This window comes from Alnus glutinosa, chromosome 5 (genome assembly GCF_958979055.1).
Source record: "Alnus glutinosa chromosome 5, dhAlnGlut1.1, whole genome shotgun sequence".
Classification (NCBI taxonomy): domain Eukaryota; kingdom Viridiplantae; phylum Streptophyta; class Magnoliopsida; order Fagales; family Betulaceae; genus Alnus; species Alnus glutinosa.
In genome coordinates this window covers 13,010,883-13,035,289 of record NC_084890.1, presented here as the reverse complement: position 1 = coordinate 13,035,289, position 24,407 = coordinate 13,010,883, and the positions used below count along the sequence as shown (strand labels likewise).

Sequence of the window (24,407 nt, the reverse complement as noted above, 5' to 3'; positions counted from 1 at the left end):
TTGGCTAGTTTTTTGTGTTGTCCTTTTTCTTTTGATAATGTTATTAACAATTCTAGGTTTTATTCGGTTTACAGAACTTTTCCTTCTTTAGGTGCCTCAATTGGCGTTGTCAGTTACTTTAATGGGCTAGGTCATTTATTTGACCCATTTCAAACTGCTCTTATGAAGGCTGTTGCCTTGTATTTTATGTTCGTGCAATTCCCCTTTTCCCCTTCCCCACTTTGAATGGGAAAAAAAATAGCCTATGGTTAATTAGTTTTCAGAATAAGTGTAAGTTTCAGAAACAAAATGTTGTACATTGTACGTAACTATCCGTTGGCGTTCAAACTAGTTTGGTTCGAATGATGTACTCAAAATGGGAAAAACAGAGTTCCATTTTGAAACGCATTTGATATCTCATTGGAATACAAATGCACAAAAGCTTAACCCGAGAGCAGCATCCAAAATCATTTTTTATAGCATTCAAATCATTCCATTATCTTCCAATGCTGTAAAATCCTTAACAACTACCCTTGTACCCGTCGTTCGATGGACCCATCATTTACCTTGCGTTTGATCCGATAGACCCATTTACGCCCCACTATGTTCATACCTCGAGAGGCAGGAACCATATCCCCAGTTCCATTGTGTAGAAGTGCAGTAAATCCTTTGTTCATGCTACTCTAGCTAGTAAAAGAATTGAACGCGAGCGATAGAGAATTAAACACCCAAGTTCAACAATGAAAGAAAAGAAATGAACAAAAAGCAGAACAAATTACCATAGAGGCTTGGTAAATGGTAACTATTAAGAATTCCATATTACCAAGGTATACCTGGATTGTGAGCTTTATAAGTTTTGAGCAAAACTCTTTCTGTAAGGTGCCTTTTGTAGAAGAGTACGGCTCAATGGACTTTATCATAGTATCAGACCTTTAAGGCCTTGGACAATGTTGGGTCTTCCTTCTCGTTGTACACGTGTTTGGACAATAGTGTTACACGTGAGGATGTGTGTAAAGAGTCCTACATTGCCAAGGTATATCTGGGTTGTGGACTTTATAAGCCTTGAACAAACATCTTTCTTTAAGGTGTCTTTTATGGAAGAGTAAAGCTCAATAGGTTTTATCAGTAACTACTTTTCTCTTTAATATTTAAATATATTCCAAAAAATAAGGAAGGTAGCAAAACTACAATGTTTACACAAGCAAATTTTTCTCTCCAATTCTGCTATACTGATCAACAATCATCGACACAACCCCATTGACTGCCTTCTCACTCTCCACAGCCACCACATTTTTAGACACATGGGTCACTGCATGCGCTGTGAATTTACGCTCCCCTTTAGTGTAAAATGAGTACTGCAAATGGTTAATCCGGTTGGGAAACACCAACAGTGACGAAAAATTGGCGACCCACTTCGTCCCATTTCCGGCCACCGTCAATTTTCCGACGGTCGATTTCAAACGCATGCCGTTCACATTGTTCCGGTCGATCACCACTTGATCAACGTCAGAGAATTTCCCTTGTAACTTAATAATTGGAACCATTTTATCTGCTTGCCCGCTAAACATGTTATCCACTATATTTAACCCAGAGATTTGACCGTTAACGGATTTTAAGACCACGTTAGCATCTCCGAGGAAGAATCCGTTTGTGACATGAACTTGTACTGGGTCTTCCATGACTATAGCAGTGTAATCCAAGTAACAATTATCTATTCTAGTTTGGGAACATCCAGCCAGTTTTACTAGGATTCCAATCCCGCCAAAAGCGGTTGCTTTGTTGTAACAATGTACTCCGGTGAGTATATTTGCCTGGCCTCTTAAAACAATGCCGATTGCTGCTGAGAAAATTGCAACGTCCGTGACTGCATTGTCGTTGCTATCGAGATCGATGGCGGTGCCGGCGAAATGCTTCTCGTCTTTCGAGCCGCCGACTGTTGAGCGTTGTCCGAGAAAGCAGCTTGATATGAAGGTTTCATGGCCTCTTTGTACAAGAATTCCTTGGGTTGTGAAGTGGAGAAAGAAGCAGTTGTTTATGCGAATTCTTGCTGAATCGACTATCAAAATCCCTCCTCCTCGGTTGCTTGAATCGAAGAGGATGTCCCGGAAGGTGATGTCCTCGTAGTAGTATCCTGCGTTTTGGACCTTCTCGTTGGGTGGTGGAGAATCCTTTGACCACAGTTCAATGAGATGCCGATCACCGGGAAATGTATCCGACGCTCGCAAAGTCCCTCCTCGTACCTAATTAATTATTAACCAAGCCAAACAATGTTACTTAAATCAGAAAATATAGAACTAAATGGATAAATCAACCACCTCCAAGGGATCAAACCTCCAATTAATCAGGAATCGACCTTCAATTGTTGCATAAAGCAATGAATATTGTTATTTAGCATACTGGCATACGGCTATTCAGTAGAATGTCATACAATTGAGATGATGTGGTAGAAAAATCAACCATTGTTATAATTTTATTTTTTTAGAAGTACCACACGATCCAAGGATTATTAAGCAATTGATGTTTTCACGGATTGAATTGCCATATGGCATCTACATCATTTTATAGAGTATTGTAGCTAATTATTTTAGGAAAGTGGTTATTATAGAAAAAAAAAATACCCAAAACAAGGAGATTGTTATAATCTACAATGCTCATTATGATTATAGAAAATATCATGAGAATATTATAAAAATATTTTTGGGATTCTTGAAATAGACATGAATAGTTGCAACCATAGCTGCAGGCATCAATGAAAAGCTTTCCCCCAGATTTTAACAATGCTAAATGCAACACATAGTCAACATTCCTATACCCTAAGCTCAATTAAGTCTAATTTTATTTTTTTATAGATAATAGGATTAGGAGCAATGAAATTCACTTTTCATTCTAAAGTCTACATTTCTATACCCTAGGCTCAATTAAATGTAAATTTTTTTTTATAGGTAATAGGAGCAATGAAATGTACTTTTCATTTTAAATATTACCGATGAATTAATACTTAAAGAGAAGTGATTGTTGTACAACTTCAACAATTTTTTTTCAAATTAACCATTAAATCTGTTTTTCTATATGTGAGTCCTACACATCTAATGGTTGATTTTAAAAAAATATATATATATGTTAGAGTTATACAAAATTTATAAACGTATCATATCTCATACTTAAATAGTCACTTAATATTTTAAAACCTAAACGGGCTAGACGGCTAAGTGTTGATAAGCGATAACTACTCACTTTTTTTCTTTTTCTTTTTTGTTTGTATAAAAAATAATAATAATAATTATTAAAAAAAAAAAATTGCTACAGTCATGATGCTCCAATAAATCTTGAACTTGTTTGAAATTCGAAGTAAATGTAGGAAACATATGGGACAATGATAATGTCTCATCCAAATTTTTAATTGGGAGAATGCCTCCAAAACTATTTTAAAAAAATCAATTTAATTTTCCAATGCCAGCAAAAAGACAAAAATACTTAATTTGTTTTTAGTGAATCAAAAATGACTCTATAAATTTTTTTTTTAAAAAAAAAAAAAAAAAAAAACCTAAAAGACTTAAAAAAAAAAAAAAAAATCCACCCCTTGGTTTTTTTCATTTTTTTTTTTAAAGAAAATTAGTTTTAGTTTTTTTTTAAGAATTTTTTTTTACATTTTACTAAAGATATTTTCTTCATTGATTGAGCATTGACAAATTTTGATAGTTTATGAGAACATTATACTAATTAAAAGTTTAAAAATTACAATGTCAATTAGAGGGGTATATCCGTATATTGACTTTCCCTAGATTAACAATCTCGTATTCTTGTGCAAAAGTTTTACGCAAATTCTTTCGTTTTTCCTTTAATTTTTGGGTCAACAGATATAATAATCCCCAAAATTAATGTATGACTTTCTGTTTTAAAAACGAGAAAAAATTTCAAACCATCAATAAAATTAAAATCACTTTGGAGAAAAATGTATGGGCAAAAAAGTTTTTGGGTGTCTCGATTTTGAAACATCTTTTTGGTGCTTTTGAGGTGGTTGTTGCAACTCGTGCATGTGGGCCTGCCGTATTTCAGCCTGCTCGGCCTTTCATGCATTGAACACCATAACTGCTCTTTTTACAATTAAATTCCACCATTAATGCTTCCTTAATCTATTATGCCTTCGAGCCCAAAACTTTCTGCCCTTTTCCAACCAATATTTACACTCCACCTACCCTACAAAATTTGTATAGTAGTGAATTATTTTTATTTGAATTTTATTTTTATATAAAGTTGATATAAATAATCTTTATGTTCTATAAATATTTTATAAATAATTTTTTTTACTATTTAAATTATAAAAATTCACTACAATATAATTTTTTTTTTCATAAAATTTTATTTTACTTTATATCATATCAATCACTTTTTACTATTATTAAAAATATTCAACTCAACAATTTTTGCTTAAACACACCTAAAAAGACATGAGAAAAAGAATGTTATACACAATTACACATCATTTTTATGCCACAGACCTTATTTTTATAATTTTTCTTGTATAAACTGATATAATAAAAAATAGAAGTGGATTCTATAAGAATTTCCTTGTACATAACTTTATTACAAAAACAATATTTGTCTTATTAGTAGTAAAAAAAAAAAAAAAATTAGTCTTAGGCTGACCAGAATATTTGTCTTATTAAGAAAACGTAAACAAAAACGCCCAAGAAAGAGGGAAATGTTTCTCTCTACACACTGTTGTGCAGGAATATGAATACATGAGGTAGGTAGGATTGATGAAGTGAGTTTATGTGCCTATAATTGTGCACATATAGGCACAATTATAGGCGCAATTATAGTGTACATATAATTGTGCCTGTAAGTTCCACCTCTCATGTCTAGAGAGAATTTATGCGTCTATAATTGTGTAGGCTTGTTTGGTAAAGTTAGGAAAATTTTCATTTTCCCTCTTCATTTATCATAAAAATGATTAACTTTAAAACATTCTAATTTTATATCACATCAATAATTTTTTATTATTATTTAGATAAAAAAAATTCACTACTATATAAATTTTTTTTACTTTTTTATATAAATTTTTTTTACTTTATATCACATTTTTGTTAATTTCAATTTTCTGTACCAATTCCCTCTTCTCACCATACAAGGCCATTATATAGGGAGTACTGCTCCCAGAAAAAGTGTGTAAGTGACCGAGAGAGACTGACCAGAATATTGCCACCACCAGAAGAAGGGAACCTTATTGGTTTGCTGATTTTGTAGCTTCCACCTTGCAAATCAATCACCTCGCCGCCGAAGTCACTGATCCCAGACAGCAATTCCCGTTCTGTTCGCAGCCGGAAAGCATCACCCAAGGCTTGCAGAATAGCATCACTGCTGTCTTTTCCCCCAGTCGGGTCTGCTCCGTACCCAATTGGATACAAAACTCTCCCATCCTATAAACACATTCAAAGCAAAAAACAAACACTTTTCAAGGGGCCGCGCAACAAAGGAAACCAAAAACCCATACATATATTCGCCACGTCTCTTTACGTACCCTTTTCTTGTCTGAAGTCTCGGGCGTTGCCGAAGGTGATCCAGTAAGACAACGGGCAAATTTTTCTTCATGCTTTTCTTTCAACTCTGATAGCTTTTTCTCAATGCTGGCGCCTGTAGCTTCTTCTGCCAACAGTAATATTAGGAAGCTCAATGCCCAGCAGGGGTTCATTCTTTTGGAACGAACGCTAGCCGTGTCTTTTTGGTGTGAGAATGGTGAGTTTCTGTGTATATGTTTGTGTGTCTGAGAGAGAGAGAGAGAGAGAGAGAGAGGAAACTGTTTGGCACAACTGTATATATCTTCTGCGGCTGTGCCTCTTTTGAGCAATTGAATAGACTTGGTCTTGAGGTTTCTTGGTGACGGTGAATTCCAATGCACGTAAGGTTAAATACAAAAAACGAAAGTTAAAAAAAAATTGAGAAATGTTACACGTAGGTAAATTTATACAAATAAAACTTATTTATCAGAGATAATCATAATAATTAATAAAAAAAAAATGCTATGAGTACTAATAAATAAATTTCACATCATCTTAATAAAGCTTTTTTTATAAAAATTTAAATACATATAACATTTCTCTAAAATAAAAAATATGGCTATTATGTAAGAAATTTCCTAATAAAGTCGGTGGTTAATTTAGTTTTGATAATTTATTCTAAATAAGGATTTATTGGTGGAACTAAAATTAAAAAGAGTACTCTTTGACTGAGCCTATAAATAAATAAATAAATAAATCTGATTATTCTATTAATATGGGTTATAAGGCACAATTAGACATAAGTTAGAACATACCTGTTTGTTTATTTCAGATTTAGTTAAAAGTTGTTAAACATTGGTGAAGTTTTATAGTTAGCTTGAACAAATATAATTGCAGGTAATTTTTTTGAATTTTTTTTACTGCATATTTTAGGATAAAGTTTATTTTATATGCTAGCGCGTCAATCGATCAGTACACAAGGCCCCACAATTGAAATAAGACTAATCTACCTTGACAAATATATAAGTGGCAGTAGAAATTGGACCCGCCAAACAAAAGAAAGAAAGAAAGAAATTAACAGAAGAAGAAATTTGGAATAAATTATTCTCTTTTTTTCTTTTTTTTTGGCACAGAAAAAGATATATGCTTTTGTTATAAATCAAAATAAATTATTAGAACCTTCTGTATACTCTTGTTCTCATTCTCCCTGTTAACTCCAAATTAATACTATGTGTAAAATACAGTAAGATATTCTAAGGTAGAATATATATATATATTCTACCTTAGAAACAAAAGAAATATGGAGCAGAGATTGGACCCACTGAATAAAACATAAGAAAGACGAAAAAACAGGAGAAGAAAAGTTGGAACAGATTGTCAAGGGTAATAGGGAGCTAGACCTAGACCCCAAAAAAAATAAAAAAAACAGTAATAAGGGGAAACCCTATGCTCTTCTAGAAGTTGTTTTGTTTTGGCATTTTTAGATTAAATTTTCAAACCTAGAAGTAATTGTTATGACCAGCTATATATATATATATATAACGGTTGTGTATTTGGAAAAGATCCTCTCCAGTTCAAATGAATTAGAGAAGATCCAGTTAGTTATATTTAAAGAGTAAAATTGTTATTTCACATTTTTATAGACAACCTTACTACTCAAATAATACTAACCGAATCCCATCCAATTCAATTGAACCGGGAAGGATATCAATAGAGTGTATTTGGTATTGGCCCATCTTCTATTCACCTATAAAAAGGAGAGTTTTCATAGAGGAACACATGGTTTGGGGTCTTTGATTGTGCCACCTAGGTTTGATTTGGGAGTAATCACTCAAATAAATTGTGATGTGGTTAATTTTACATGAACTTCTCCATGTATGCAGTTATATGGCAATGCCATGTAAGTCACACTCAAAATTAAATTTTTAATGGTTGATGTAGTATATAGGGGTGGCAAAATGGGTTGGCGTGTCGGGTTTGAGTCGACCCGATAGACCTATCAACTCGTTAGGGTCAACCTGAACACAACACAATTACGTAAACAGCTTGACACCCTAAATCCAAACACGACAAGTTTATGAGCAGGGTAACCCGACACAACACGTTTGACCCGTTTAGCTAATGGGTCCTGCCTGGTTGACATGACCAGTTTGACCCGAGCCGATTTTATATATATATTTTTTAATTCTCCACTAGTACATAGACCAATTTGCTACAAAATAAATAAAAAACCTAGAGGGATACAATAGGACTATTCATAGCTTTTAAAAGATATTCATTGGGAGAATCAAATTATGACTAACCAAGTTCATGGCTTTTAATTTGTTTATTCAAAAATCAGTCCAACATGGGAGAATGTTGGAATTGGTGTTCAAAACTCCAATCGCATTAATATTGTTTTTCTATAAATTCTATAATATTGAACATTGGATATATATATATATATATATATATATATATATATATATATATATATATATATATTATTGCTTTACATGAACATATATATTTAAATATTTCATATGATATACATGTAAGGTCCTTAAGTTACATTGTATTTCACTTAAGTGTGAGTAATGAGATTATCACAAAGAAGATCATACTTATAGGTCCTTTTAATGTATAAAAGATTGGTCGTAGTCATAAATGAAACTGAAAAATCCATCTACGCTATAACATGTCAATATTAACGATTTATCTTGATTAAGAGAAGTAAGAAGGGCTTCGGGTTGATATGTTGGTGTAAGTGCAAGGTAGTACTATGCACTGAACGGACTGCGTGAGTCATTATTCTTTCAACACTATGATTAAAAATGATGTACGTCCAGGACGGCTTATAACAATTACTCTAAATCCTGAGAAGATTGCGAACTTAGATGTAAAGTGTAGGTCACTTCGATGTACAAGAATGAGATCAAAACGCTGGTCAACACTTCTGTGTGTTGGGTGATCGCATGTAACATTGTAGGAACACATTCTTCAAGAAAGAATCTAAATCCTTTATCATGGAACAAAGAGATAAGAAATATTCTCATTGATGTAAATTTAATGGAATTGATTATTCTAAAGTTTGGACTATAGTGTTTCAGTGGTATTTACTAAAACTTTGTTCTATGCATGGTGAGATGAAAAACTCATAAGGTATAAAAAAAGATATATCATGTAATTAAATCAAGAGTATCAAGGAAACGAGATAGTGAAATAAGTAAAAGTGTATTGACTTTAGTTCGACTACAAAATGATTCCATATATGGGTAATATGTAATAAATAAGTATGTCGCGTGGATTGATTTATTAATTTGAAAATACATATTAGAGTGCAATATCATTTTTTTAGTGGAATCACTTGTGATTAAATACAGACGTGTGATATTGTCACAAACCTATTTAAAGCTAATTGTATTTTTTTTTTTCCTTTAAGTCCCTCTTTGTGCTGATGTAAATTGACTATATGTTATGTGCCTCAGTTATGTATTTATTTATTTGGATTATTTTATTTGATAAAACATGGGCCAAAGGAATATGATTCCTAAGTGGCTCATTACTTAGAGATGATTGGCTTAAGCAATTAAATAATTATGGGCTTAAGGAATTAAATAGCTATGGGCTTAAGCAATTAAATAGCTATGGGCTATTGGAATTAATTCCTAAAGGCTTGAAAAAAGATTAAAGAGCATTGGGCGTAAGGGATAAAACCCAAGCTCATACTAGAAAATTAGTACCAACTGAGCAAGGATTAAAATCCTAGTGCTACATGCATGGGATGGACGTGTAGTGCATGGCCAATGGGAGTGTTTCACTCCCACTTGGCCATGCATCCTACTAGGAAGGAGGATTCCTCCTCTAACTCATATCCTATCTATGCTACCTAGATAGTAAGGATTAGAATTGTAGTTCTCCTTTGACTTCAATCCTATCTAAGCTATAACTCTTTTTTATCTCCTAACCCTATCATGAGTGTAAATTCAAGTTTATAAATAGAGTGTCATAATAGAGTATAATTTACTAATTTACTACTTCAAATTGTGAGTCCACACTCATGGTCATATTCAGTCATCATAGAGAAGATTTGGAGATTGAGTCAAGAACAAGAAGAACACATTTTTCATCATTCAACATGAGAGGAGCAAATCAATCAAAGTCAACTAGCCCTAGTAGCATAGGAGAGGCTGATTTCGATTGTAAGTACCCTGAATATGTTAGTTTAATTAATCTAACTTTGTTTATCTTGAAAAAAAAATTTCTAGGATTTGTATCCCGCTACGCATACTTTGATTAGCGCATGATTCCCACCGGCCACCACTAATACCAACTAGGGTTGTAAATGAGAAGAGCTACTCGTCAACATGCTCGAGTTCGGCTCGTGATTAGTTCGTGTATTAAACGAATAGAGCTTAGGCTCATATAAATTTTGGCTCAGCTCATATAAGCTCGGCTCGACTCGAATAGGTTCATATAACTTCATTTTTGTTATGTTTATAAAATTATTTTTAACTTTGTAAGGAGAACATATTAAGTATTTTTTTTAAAAAAAAAAAATCAAAACAAAAACAAAAAGAAATGTTCTTCGTAATGCAATAGGTATAAGTTGAATTATTGTAACTATGAGTCTAAATATAAATATAAGTGCCTTTATGTGTATATGGGTGAGCTTGTGTATGTATATATATGTGTGTGTATATGAATGTATATATATACTATAAGATAAACATATAAAATTGAGATTAGATTATTTAAGATTTTAGTTAATTTCTATAATTACTCAAACAATAAATCTTAATCATAATTAATAACTAGTATTAATTTTTTTTAAAAAAATAAAATATTAACATTCACGACATTTACTTTATATATGGAATGACTAAATTAATTGGTTAGCTCGTGAACAAACTCGAGTTTGTTCGAAAAATAATTGAACAGAGCTTAAACAGATTTTCCAGTTTAGTGGTAAGCTCGAGCTCGGTTTGTGCTTTAAAAAATAAAAAATAAACAAACCGAATTTGAACATTCAACACCTGGCTCGATTATAGCCCTAACACCGACTATACCACAAATGAGCCTGGGTCTTCAATCTATACCATAAGGGCTAGAAAATTATGCCAACAAAAGGCTGAAATAAGAGCCAACTATAGGCTGATATGTGCTTGAGTTTTAAACAATACCACTAAGGCCAAACAAAAATGGGCCAACAAGCGGCCAAAAGATGAAAAACTTAGCCTCTTTTTTTAAAAAAAATAAAAATTCTTTCTTTCAACCGATTTTTTTTTTTTTCCTTCTTTTTTTTTTTTTAGATTAAAAGGAATATCCTAGTCATGGATTACAGTAAACTGGGATAAAGATAACCTTAATCCCATAGCCAAACATATCCAAGTCTAACACCTAAACCAGGATGTAATATTCCTAAACTAGAATAGGAATATAGACACAACAAATAAGGCCAGGGTAAGAAAACAAACCCGTAACCATACACCTTCTTCCACAAACTTTTTTTTTTTTTTTTCAAAATCTATCCAAACAAACGAAGACATCATCTGTGTTATTTCCCTTTCTATGAGATCCTTACAATCAAGATTTATGGTGAGAAGATCTGTCCATACCATTAAGAATAAGATAGAAATAAAAGAAAACAAAAAAAAGAAGATCTGTCCATACCATTAAGAATGAGATAGAAATAAAACAAAACAAAAAATTCACAAGATCGTTAGATCAAACACGGTGTTAGCCTATAGCTTTGATACCATGAAAGGAAACATATATAATCGATTGGAAAAATAAATACTATAACGGAAATAAAATAAAATAGAAACAATGAATTACGTGGTTCAGTTTATGACCTACGTACACAAGATAAAGCCTTAAGAGTTACATTATGCTCTTATTCACTTGATAATTTTACAACACAAAATACTCATATTTATAGGAGAATTGATACAGATAAGTATGGTACCATCAAAACTGAATACAATCAATTAGATAAAATGTAAGTAACGTACAATATCATATTAATATATATTTCCTTTTAATATAACAAATATATTCTCTAACAAGGATCACATCAATTACTCGTCTGAATTATTAGTAATCTGGACACGTAATGTGAAATACTTCATATGTGATCCACTTCTCTGGATAGGTGGTCGGGCAGGCTGAACTTTCTTTTGGACAAATAAATTTTATTGGAAGGTTTGTAGCTTAGTTTTTGTGATTGTGAGAGATTGTATTGACAATTTTTGTAACCTTTTTTTTTGGGACTAAACTGAACTTGAAACGAGGGCATTGGCCAGGAATGCATGTATTGATGATTAACTTCATCTCCTATTCCATAGAAAAATTTCGATTTTGGATGGCTTCTTTCACTGTTAGATGATTTCTCTCATGGCTTAGAGAGGGAAAAAAAATTACTACTCTCTAACTCAAGACGCTTATCTCACACGTACAACACTCACTTTACCAACATATATTAATTACCCCACCTAAGAATGGATTCGGAGCCTCAGTAATTTGCGATCTAGCTAGATTGCTAATAATTCGGATACTAAATGTGAAAGAGTCTCTATGAGACCCATATGGCTAAGCAAATGGGCGGACAACCCAATATTTGCTTGGACAGATGGCCCCATATTAACTCTCTCACATTTACTTTCTGAATTGTTAGAGCAAAATTGTTAGAGATTAATATCTCCCAAGTGTGCCCAACACACTTAGAGCTAGCACTAGTAACACATTCTCTAAATCTCATTCCCTTCTCTAAATATAGAAAAAACTCCTAAAAAGCCTCATGCAAAATTGCAAATGTTGAGTTTATTTTCTCTCTTTTCCCTAAAATTTATTTGGAATAATATTTAAATAATACAAAGAAAGGATAAGGAAGTTATCGTGGAGTTATTTGAATAAGGAGCAAAAGTTAACTTCTCACACACAGAGAAGTAACTTCTCACATAAGACACGCACTGCTTCATCTTTTTATCTTGCACTTGGCACAAAACACCACTTAATTACATATTTATGGATTAATTGGCATACCAAACCCCATTAATAGCAAAATGCATTTAACAAAATCTTTGCTCCGATAATTATGAATTTTAATGATTAATTACCGTGAGGTGCTATTGCTACTTCCTTATCATAAACCCACAACAAAAATTACTATATATGTATATAGAACTATAACATTGCATAAAGAATTCACACCATAGCTCTAAAGAAAGCATGTGCTTCAACACGTTAATTCATATACATTTACAACACTTAATCAAACACCTAAATCGATAAAACTTAACTATGTCAGCACTAAGCTAAACATATAAACCCTAATTAGAAGTTGGTCTTGATTAGACTAAACATTTCTGACATTTCCCTCTTTTTAATTTTAAGAAATATTCCGAAATTTGCAACATTATTGTTGCTAAAGAAAATATGTCAGAATATTCCATTTGGACCTTCCACTAATTAGGTTTGCTACCTAAGGCCCTTAACACAACCAATAATGGGCCTACCTAAAGTAGCTAAATATACTAAAATAGCTTAGCCTAGTACATTAAAACATGCTTATGACCTATAATTTAGTAAAATATGGATAGAAGATGTTCTTAACATGTTATGGGCAAAAAAAATCAAGAACTAAAATAAAGCTTATGATTGATGTAACAAACATGCGTTAACATGATTTATCAATGCTAGGTAAAGCACAATTTAAAAGACTAATTTTTTCATAAACTTTGTCATTTAATTGGATCATCTAACATGAAGTTTTAAACCATGGAAGTTTCTGCCATAACCTAAAATTCATGTTCATATATGATCCATTTGTAAAACAATATTCACTTCATTTTATGAATTATAAACCTTATATGAGAAATCATCAGTTAATTTTTTTACAGACTAGGTCTTAAATCAAAGTACCATGATTCGGCTATGGGGTTATTCCTATGTCTGAATCATTCTCTTCTATAAAACATTGTTTGAAAATTAAAATATCTTCTTTACCAAAAATCATTACACAAATCATATAGGTCTAAAAGCAACTAATCGAATCAACTCATTATCACATGTAAACATAGGTTCGGGTATGCTTTTATATATATATATATATATATATATATATATATATATATATATATATATAAACATATAAATTGATGCCACACGTGATGGAAAGAAACAACTATTCATGCATTCAGCCATTCAGTAAAAACAGCAAAGTGATGTTTCCATCGTTTCAAGTTAGATGTGATTCACCGTCTAGGGTGGTGTTTCAATGGTCCAAAGAAATTCTCAAATTGGTTAGGTACACACTAGGGCATCGCGCGGTTTGAATCTCGCAATGTGAATCTCTATGTTTGATTAGTATAAATTAACCACCTTGTTTTTTATTGATGCCCTGGTGAGACTCGGTCAGGTTATGACACAATCGGACTTAAGAGAGTGCCTGTGGTTTTCATTGTCCAGACCCCTCCTGTGCGGTTTCCAGTGAATCGGTACTATAGTTACATCCAAAAAAAAATAGCCACAGTTGGTCTTCCCTGCTCACCCTTTCAATTAGGAAAAAAAAAACCATTAAGCATTCTCTACATGTTCCGGCCTTCCACAAAATGACAACCATTTTCAAATCAATTTTGCAAAGATTAAACAAGACAACGTACATCCTTACTGAAATTTTAAGACTCTTTTTTTTTTTTAAAAAAAAAAAAATCAATAAAAGAGAATACTTACAATGGTAAAATGAAAGTGAGAGAGATGCTGTAAAAATTTGTATGGCATGGTATGGAGGGGATGGAGGGGATGGGGCCGATTGGTGTGTCCATTTTTTATTATAGTGTCTCGGTTCCTGAGATGGTTGAAGGAGTTGGAGAAAATTTGAGAACAAGTAAATGTACGTTTAAATTTGCAATTTCAAAATGTTAGAGTTAAAAATAATAATTTTAAAATATATGATTTTTAAAAACGCAGTTTGTTAAAGTGTTTGTAAAAATAGTAATTTGGCATTTAAAATAGCAAATTAGTTTTTAAAATCATGCATTTTTAAAAATACACCCAAAGGCCTACGATTTGAAAATACGAGTTTTTCTACATTTTTAAAAAATGCAATACTAAACGATACATTTTCTATAAATTGGTTTAAAATCACACTTTTGATCTATAAAATCACAATGCAAAACACACTCTAAGAAGGTTAGTATTTCAAAGAAGAGGACATGAGAAAGAAAATGCGAAGAGAAAGGCGTTTTGATGGGAGTGCTAAGTTGTCGTGTAGTTTAGGTAGTGGGCTAGTTGTAATTATGGCTTAGAGTACTAGCAATAGTTTCTCTAAATCTTATTTTCTTTCCTAAATTTAAAAAAAAAAAAAAAAAAAAAAAAAAAAAAAAAAAAAACTCATAAATTAAAGCCTTTCAACCGACTTCTTTGGTGCTCCCTAAATCAATGGAATACCAAAGGAACCAAAAGTGCTACCTTAATCTAGGATAACACTTTTCCTTTTCTTGACATTATTTTAACATAAAAATGTTTAATATTTTCTCTAATATTTTTGAACGAATCTTTAAAATGCTTTCTTTTTTCTCTAACATTTATTTGGAAGAAATATTTAAAGAATATTTAATGGTATTGGGAAATGATTAAGGAAAGCTATTGTACAGTTTATTTAAATAAAAAAATCAAAATAGTGTGTAACATTACTCGTTTTACTAAAATATCTTAATTTATAAGCTTTTGATGGGTTTTACTAAACTATCTAAGGCCCAACTAATCGGACCTGCACCTCTAAGCCCATCACCAACATGGAAAATTCGTTGCTACTCTTCACGTTCAATCTAAACTCAATTTTCTTTGTAACTGTTCCCTTATTTGAATAAAATAATTTTTTTAAAAAAATAAAAAATCTAAACTCAATTGATCTACCTTTCTTTTCTAATTAAATGGGGGAAAAAAGGATTAACGAGGATCTTTCTCGGTACTTTTGATCCAGATGGAAGATAGAATGAGAAATTAAGTGAGAATACTTCTAAAAACAAAATAGAAAACGGCGCAATAAGATGTTAAGTCTTCAACTGCTTTTTGTTTTTTCTCTTCTATATTTTTGGGGTGGTTGTATTTGTTGACCTTAATCATCAAGCCACGTACTTGATCTTGGGAAATTTTGTTACCAAGACGAATTAGCTAGTAATATTCTTTTTTAATTTCTCTAGGTAGGTTTTCAACTTGAGTAGGCTGACCAACTCTACGGCATGATGATGACTAACCCCTCCCCCCAAACCAATAATATCCAAAGATTAGTTCAACTCTCAATTTCGATCAACGTGTACCCTTTGTACCATTTACCTCAAATTTGTTCATCTAATTTTTTTTCTCCCTCCTATGATCTATCCACGTTCACAACTAATATATAAACACCCAATTCAGGTTTGTCAATCTGTAAAACATGAATATATATTAGAGCTTTTTTCTCTCTTCACCAACCAACCACCAAGAAAATGTTTTGGAAATTAATAAACTTGACACGAAGACCTTCTAGATCTCCACTACAAATATGTTGAATTTAGTAGTCTGCTGATTGGCTGAATTGGTTTGGACTAATCTCGGAATGAGAGAAACGTTTTTTTTTTTTTTTGCATTTTGGTATCCATCTCGCATACATTTCCGTTGAGTTGGCATGTTCCAGTGATCATTTTTTTTTTCTTTTCGATTAATTAAGGGTGGATGGGCATGCCGACTCAATGGAAATATACACAAGATGGACCTCAAAATGTAAAGAAGAGTTTTAAATCATATGGTGCTTCTAAATATTCTGTTTTGGCATGGTCTTGACCAGAACTATAATTTATTTCTAACTTAAAATTTGAAGCTTGACCTTGACGGACTTATAGTAATTTGATTGGGTACTTTTAACCGACCCTACCATCTCCAAAAGAGCAAGTAAAAGACTAAAAATCTTTAAATTTTAGCTATTAAGACCCCAAAACCCTACTCCAAAAGACTCTCATCAAAAAATTTAAGCTAACATAATGCTACAATATGACTCTTTAATAACAGAGAGAGAGATGGAGAAGAAGAGGAGAATGTGTGAGAGAAGAATAATAATAAAACAATAATAATAATATAAATTTTTTACAAATTGGGTTTTAGGAATTCAAATCAGTATCTCAAAGTGTCATGTGTCTCTTGAGCATGTGAGAAACACATGCTATTAAAAATAAATGTGTTTATCACATGCTAAAGAACACATGTCACGTCAAGTTTGTAGGAGATTTGGAAATAATATTTAAAGGAACAGAAATTTCCTACAAACTGGATTGTAGGAATTCATTCAATTCAATCTCTTAAAATCTCATGTCATGTGTCATTTAAGCTCCTTTTTTTATTATTATTATTAATGTTATTAAAGTAAATAGAGTAGAGAATATTACTTTTTAGATATTTAGAACGAAGGTTATTGTTGGTCGAGACGCTCTTGCTATGTATTTTCAAAAGCCAAAGATGGAGTTTAAATATATTTATTTTAGGGTTAAATACAAAATTGTCCTAGGTGGTTTAAAAACTTTATTTTTTGCTTCCTAAGTTTTCATTTTTATCATACGTGGTACCTGTAGTATGGGAAAAGATGAAAATAGTCTCTGTCAATTTTTCCATCTAAAACTGACGGAAATCCACATCAGCGCCAGGTAGCACCTTTCAAAATGCGACATGTGACTACACTTTTTTTTTTATTTTATTTTATATTTTAAGTTTAAGGCTTTTAAAAAAAAATAAAAAATTGTAGGGGTGGCTTTTTTAGGCCACATGGGCTGGTCGAATCACCCTCGTGGCCCATGTGGGTGGTTGGGCAAAACGGAAAAGAAAAAAAAAATTAGTTTTTGCCTTGGGGGTGGCCGAACCACCCCGTGGCCCATGGGGGTGGTTCGGCCACCCCCAAGGACAAAACAGGAAAGAAAGAAAAAAATGATTTTTGCCTTAGGGGTGGCCGAACCACCCGCCATAGGCCATAGGGGTGGTTCGGCCACCCCCAAGCCAAATGGGGGTGGCCGGCCACCCCCATGTGGCCCAAAATGAGTCACCCCTACAATTTTTTTAAAAAATAAAAATATTGTGGCCACGTGTCGCATTTTGAATGGTACCACGTGGCGTTGACGTGAATTTCCATTAGTTTTGGATAGAAAAATAGACGGAGGTACCATTTTCATCTTTTTCCATACCACAGGTACTACCTATGATAAAAAGTAAAAATCAAGAGGCAACAAATAATGTTTACGAACCACAAAGGGCAAGTAAATATTTAACCCTTTATTTTATTTGTTACACTTTTCCAGCATCACTACATGTTGTGTTGTCAACTACTTGAGATCTTTGTATCATAAAATAGCTTAATTATAAGAAATTAAAAACTAAATGGATCAATCTGCCGACCTATTCACATTTAGGAAGTCAGAACTTCTTGATCCCAAAGCTTAGGTCAATCGATCACCTTAACTTGCTACCCCTTGATCTACCGTAACAAACACATCGGCCGGAACATCCACGTCCGTCTGAATCTCAACACGGTTGTTGGAAACATTCCGCAAGGCATGGTTTGGGAAGTGGCTACCGGCAGTGCTTAATGAATACTGCACGTGCCTAATGAGGTTGGGAAACAGAAGAACAGGATTAAAATCGACAGTCCATGAACTTCCTGTCCCCTTCACAGACCCCCTTGCAACTGTTGTCTTGATGTTCATCCCTTTCACATTGTTCCTATCAACAATAACTTGATCAATATCTTTGAAAGACCCTTTGGATTCATCCAATTGAACGATTTCAACTCCTTTATTATAACCAGTAAACATGTTGTCAACAATGTTGACTCCCTTGGCAACCCCATTTATTGATTTTAAGACAATGTATGCATCACCAAGAAAAAAGCTATTGGAGATATGAAGCTGCACAGGATCTTCCGCAACGATTCCGGTGTAATCCATGTAAGAATTCACGATCCGGGTTTGCGTCAAACCAGGCATTTTCAGATAAATCCCGGTGCCGCCGAAGCCGGTGGCCTTGTTGTAGCAATGCACCCCAGAAAATATGTTGGCTTGACCCGAAACCATTATTCCTGTGGCAGCCGAAAAAATCACGACATCGGTGACGGCATTATCGTTGCCCATGAGGTTTATTGCAGTCCCTGAAAAGTTTCTTTCGCCCGGATCGCCACCGGCGGTGATGTGTTGGCCGAGGAAGGAGTTCCGGATGCCGGTTTCATGGCCGCCACGGACTAGAATTCCGTTGGTGGTGAAATGGGCAATGTAACAGTTGTCTATGCTAGTCCTAAGTGAGTTTATGACCGCAACGCCACCACCCCTGTAGTTTGAATCCAACATCAGGTCTCTGAGGGTTATGTATTCATAATTGTAGGATGATGAGGCGGATAATTGCTGTCCATCCATGGAAGGGCTCCCTCTGTTTTCTTCATTGTTAGTAGTCGTTGAAGCTGACAAGTCAATCAGATAACCATCAGCAGGAAAATCGTCCGTGGCAGTTATTGTTCCTCCATGTATCTGTTTCATCAAATATACCAAATTCATACAACATCATAGAAGTGTAGAATAAAATTAATCTATAAAAATGCAATTACGTTTGATCGAGTAGGGTTAGCAATTTTTTAAACGGCTCGCAAATTCGACACGAACCCAATAAAAAATTAACAAATTAAGGTTGAAGAACTTAACCCGTTGAATTAAATGAGTCAGATTACGATTAACCTATATAGTCTTATACCCATGTCTCGACACGTAAACACAAATGATCACCCCTACTTTCGAGGGCTCTTTTTTTTAAACATAATATAATAGTGATTTGGTGTATTTTGCCCTTCAAAGCACCAAACTTTTTACACATGGAAATATGGAATTGAAGATCTAATGTAGATTACATTAGATTTAGCCTTTTGCTTTTCAGAACAGCCATGGAGCAATAATGGCCTTTAGATATTTAAAGGAAAGTATTTCCAAAAGGCTGCCGAAAGGAGAATTGTGTGATGAACACAAACATGTCATAACTGTCATTAGAACCTAAAGAAAATCTATTCGGTTTTTTTCCAAAGTCAAGTACTCCAAGTCATGTTAGACCAATTGTTTAGAATAATTTGCACGTACGACTTAGGATTAGAGGATTAAATCGGTCAAATTATAGTTCATCATATAATTTTATACACATATTTCAAAATTCGACACGTGAATACGAATTTTTTATTTTTTTTACTGTAGTGTGAAATGTGGCATTGGTCACATGAAACAAATATTTAAGGAGAGGGTGATGATGGTTAAGGCAAATAAAAGTAATTCAAATATGTTTGTAGCTTGTAAGCATACCATGAGGTTTCCGACACCGGTGGCCGGCAATCGTAGGGGTTGGCTAATCATGTAATTGCCACCGTCAAGATCAATCCGAGCACCCCCAAGATTTTGTATTCCCCCCATCAATGACCCTGAGCTTGCACCTTGGACTGCGTCTGATATTGCTCGAAGGAGTGCTCCTGTGCTGTCGCTTCTCCCTGTTGGATCTGCACCGTACGATGTCACATGATACACGTGTCCACTTGATGCAGCCTGCATCACCATCATCATCATCATGATCATCGATCATCAACAAAATCAGTAACATTTACCCAGAAAAAGTTATATATATATATATTTACCGTTGGTGGTTGCGGGGCAGAGGTAGGAGAAGGCGAGACTGATGGTGGAAGAGAAACTGAATCATGCCGGACAAAGGAGGCCCTGAAGGCTTGCATTTTTCGCACTTTGTCACGATTATCATGACCATCGGAAAGCTGAGAATGCTCTCCACAAACATGGAAAACAGTAAAACTAGCCAACCCCATAATCATGGAAAACAAAAGGAGAGCTTTTCTTGCCATTGTTGCTTCCATCTCTTTCTCTCCTACCTAAAAGAGAGGCTGTTAAGAGAAAAAGGATCCCCACTGATATGATGTGATCGAGGGAGAGAGTTGTGGGGCATGAAAAAAGAAGGGCCTAACCAAGATTTGCTATAAAAATGGTAAGAAATTGATTCATTATTAGCTCATACATATAACACCCACATAGATCTGTTCTGTTTATATATACGTTTGTTATGACACATGAGAAGAAAACAGGGGAGTTGCTTCTCAGGATTTTGAATGTTTCTTTTCTCTGGCAGAAAAGTTAGCAGTTACCAACTTCTTACTTTAAGGACCCCTACTAGTTTGACGTTGTGGAAAAGGAATTTTTACAAAGAAAGGCAAGGGTATATTTTTGTGAAATATACTCTGTACGGGGGTTCCACCCTACAGTATTGTACACCTCCCAACCCAAAGAATCTGATAGCTTAGAAATGAAGGATTCTTGATTAGCAATTTAGCATGGCAGTCAGAATGGTTTGTTTTGATGTGATATCAAGGGAGTCACGGACCCATTGAATGATGAAAAGCTGATCCAGATCATTGTACAAAGGAGAATCTGTTCTAGCAGGGCTGGCCCGGGGCTTAAGCAAGAAATTTAAGTGAGGCTTTTTTATCTAAAATTAAATCTTATTTAATGTAAAATTATATTTTTATTTAAAATGCATTCTTCTCGTTTTTTGGGATTCAAAATTACTTATTAAGTTTTTATATTCTAGTTTTTTTTAACATATCCTTTTCAATTATATATATTATGACTATAATAAAATAAATTAAAAAATAGAACAATAAAACCTGATTTGTCAAGGATTGAATTCTCTTTAATCTTTAAAGTAGGATTATCTAACACTTTTAACCTGCACAAAGAAAGACAAATTAGTCATTAGTGTAAAAATATTTCCTAAAATCAAATAAAAAAATTAATGCAATTTATTGATTGATTTTTTTTGGTAACTAACCCTTTTTTCTTTTCTTTTTTTATCACCGAGTAGATATGGAATGATTTTAAAGACTTGAATAGTAAGTTATAGGAAAATAATGAAAATGAAGAAGAAGAGAGAAATCCAAATTCAAATAAGATCGACTTGAATAGGGAACTTGAAATTTAAAAAAAATAATAATAATAATAATAATAATATATATATATATAAAAAAAAAAAAAAAAAAAAAAAAAAAAAAAAAGAGAAAGAAAGGAAACTTATATAGACTCTATCAGGAATGTTGGATGTAACTTAAAAAAAATAAATAAATAAATAAATAAATAAATGAACGTTGGGCTACAGTGGACTTATTTAAGTCTTCTCTTTTAATGAGACTTCTCATCTTCAAAAAAACTTTCCATCTTCTTTCACTCTTAGCATTTAATTTTTTTTTTTTTTTTTGGGACAAACAGGACATTCTACCTAATTATGTCTTTTTACTTTCTTTTTTTTTAATGAGACTTTCCATCTTCATTGATATGTCATAATTGGGGCCTTATTAATTTTATTTTCAGTTTTTTACCATATTTTGGAGCCTTATTAAAGTGTATTGATGACAATTAAAGCTTTTTTTTTTGTTATTAAAAAAAAATATTAATATTTTTTATTGGGGGCCTTAGGCGACCACATCATTCGCCTAAGGCTAGGGCCGGCCCTGCGTTCTAGCTAATTCATGCCAACTCTTTTCCTTTTTACTTCTTTCTTTTTTAATGTAAAGTTGTAAACGGTACATACAAAGCAGACACGGAATTCAATATGAAATTAACGAATTATGGTTAACTTATATAATCTTATGCACATGTCTCAATACAACCCGGACCCTCAATACAACCCGAACCCGACTTGTGACATAAGGGCTAAAAAATTTTGACACAACTCACAAACCTAACTTGAACTTTTGAGATTCAGATTATGATTGATTATATAATTTTGTATTCATGTCTTGATAAGTCTTGGACCTGACATGCTAAACACAAATTATTACCGTAGGCTTAATTGATGGGACGGCAAAACAAATAAAAAAGGAATGTATATTTTTGTACGCAAATTTGAAAAGAATCAATTTTTGGTACGTCAAATGAGAAGAAGCACCCGCAAGAGGGCCAATAGAGCTTGCTAGCCCCGTAGCTGGGCTCACCTTGTATTTAGCCTGTAGGGATCAACCTTGATTATTTAGTAACATAAATTGAGACGAATATTACAAAGTGAAACCTTACTCATCTATATCCTGCTAGATCAAGCTCGATCAACATGATCTACGGGTAAAAATGATCTATGGCTTATCCGCCATGTATTAGAGCTGCACAACCTCGACCACAAACATGTGTCACCGGGACTTGATTTAAGAGTAACAATTTGTGTTCTCATGTTAAATTCGAATCGTGTCGAGATATAAGTATAAAATTATATAAATCAACACTAATTCGATCCATTTAGTTCAACGGATAAGTCCCGACACCCTGAACTTTGAAAGCAAAACCGTAAATACCTACTTTGTTCACCCACAAACCCACTTAATCAAGATGGTTTCCGGAAGGACAGACAAACTTATGGGATTGGGTCTAGTACATTCACGGGTTTTGGAGGCAGCCAAGCTGTGTCCAAGCACAGAAGTATCCTTTTTACTCCTTTGTTGTCAACCTTTTGATGAAATCTGGTCCTTTTTAACTGGTGGGGGTCCATCTTTTGTCCAAATAAATCGAATTGGATCACTAAAATAATTAAGAATAATGTTAATATAAAATTACTAGTGTAGGGTAGTTGAGTGGAGTAATTGATTGAAGAAGATGAAATGAGAAGGCAAGGAATTTTATATGCTTCATCTTGAAGAAAAAGGGAATAAATAGGTTGTTAATTTGTTCACAGCAACTCCAAGTAGCCTTTTAAATGTTTTTCGTAAGAAGCAGGTGTATATTTAAGGACTGTGGGATAGGATTGGGGCAACAATGTAGTACTAGTACATGCCATAATGAGCATTAATAAAAGCACATTAAATTAAAATCAATGCACTTGCAGGCTTGCAGCTACTTTTTCATTGCCAAATTACTTGGCCCTACCGAAACAGAGGTGATTTTTTATTTTTTATTTATTTTTTGCTTTGGACAAGTAAAAATAACTAACACAGGAAAAAATAAAAAATCAAAAAAAAAATCAAATCAAATTTTAACTTTTGGATGAATTAACACGTCATGTGGATCTAGAGGACCTTCCTATGTGACTTTTTTTTTTTGTTTTTCTCATTTAATTAGGAAAAAACAAAACCAAAAAAAAAAAAAAAAAAGTCGTTGCATTAAAAAGTTCATAGTAAACCATTTAAATGTTTTATCAACTAACAATATAGATCTCTCCTCACTCTCTCTCCCACATGAGAGAGCTTACGCAAGAGGAAAAAGCTTTTTTTTTTTTTTTTTTTTTTTTTAGAGATATAATACATTTACAATTTTTATACAATTCTTGTACAACATTTTTTAAAGCTAACTATTGAATCTGTTTTTCTACACGTGGGTCATACATATCCAATGGTTAATTTAAATAATAATAATAATTAAAAAAAAAAAAAAAGAGTTATTGAGATTGTACAAAATTTATACAAATTAGTTAAACGTATCATGTATCTTTTTTGTATCCATGCGCCCATTCACCTCCCCCTCTCCCAAAAAAACAAATCTTAGGGTCGGGAGCCCTTGCCCTACATGTATATTCCCCTCCTGGTTGCCCTTACTTTTTTGTTCTTTTCATTATAGCCCGTGCCCTTTTATTAATGGAGATTGTTTTCCGGGGCCGAGCCAAAGGGGTTTGAGAGGGGGCAAATGACACACCTTAACTTCACCCTTACATTTAATGCTTATGCACTCTTTTGTTTGACTCTTTTCTTGACTTGATTACTTATTAATGCAATTAGGCCTTTTTTTAACACCCAGTGGAATCAAATGATAGAAGAAAAGTAAATAAGGATTTTAGAATAAAGTAAATAAAATAATAAAATGGTGGCGTATATTGATTATGAAATGAGATGGAGCACAACGAGGCTCATAGGCTATTGATCAA

At 33.3% G+C, this 24,407-nt stretch overlaps 2 protein-coding genes across 2 annotated transcripts; both read right to left on the bottom strand.

Moving 5' to 3' along the window:
• Window positions 1-1,142: 1,142 nt before the first annotated feature.
• On the bottom strand, window positions 1,143-5,792 carry LOC133869762 (polygalacturonase QRT3). The gene is made up of 3 exons (XM_062306837.1): window positions 5,501-5,792; window positions 5,172-5,399; window positions 1,143-2,219 (listed from the first exon to the last, which is right to left on the bottom strand). The coding sequence occupies exons 1-3, from the start codon at window positions 5,669-5,671 to the stop codon at window positions 1,173-1,175; spliced, it is 1,446 nt and encodes a 481-aa protein (XP_062162821.1). The 5' UTR covers window positions 5,672-5,792; the 3' UTR covers window positions 1,143-1,172.
• An 11,940-nt stretch (window positions 5,793-17,732) lies between these two features.
• LOC133867601 (polygalacturonase QRT3) lies at window positions 17,733-20,641 on the bottom strand. Its single transcript, XM_062304344.1, has 3 exons — window positions 20,137-20,641; window positions 19,811-20,047; window positions 17,733-18,997 (listed from the first exon to the last, which is right to left on the bottom strand). Exons 1-3 carry the CDS (start codon window positions 20,368-20,370, stop codon window positions 17,936-17,938), a joined length of 1,533 nt encoding a protein of 510 aa, XP_062160328.1. The 5' UTR covers window positions 20,371-20,641; the 3' UTR covers window positions 17,733-17,935.
• Window positions 20,642-24,407: the final 3,766 nt, after the last annotated feature.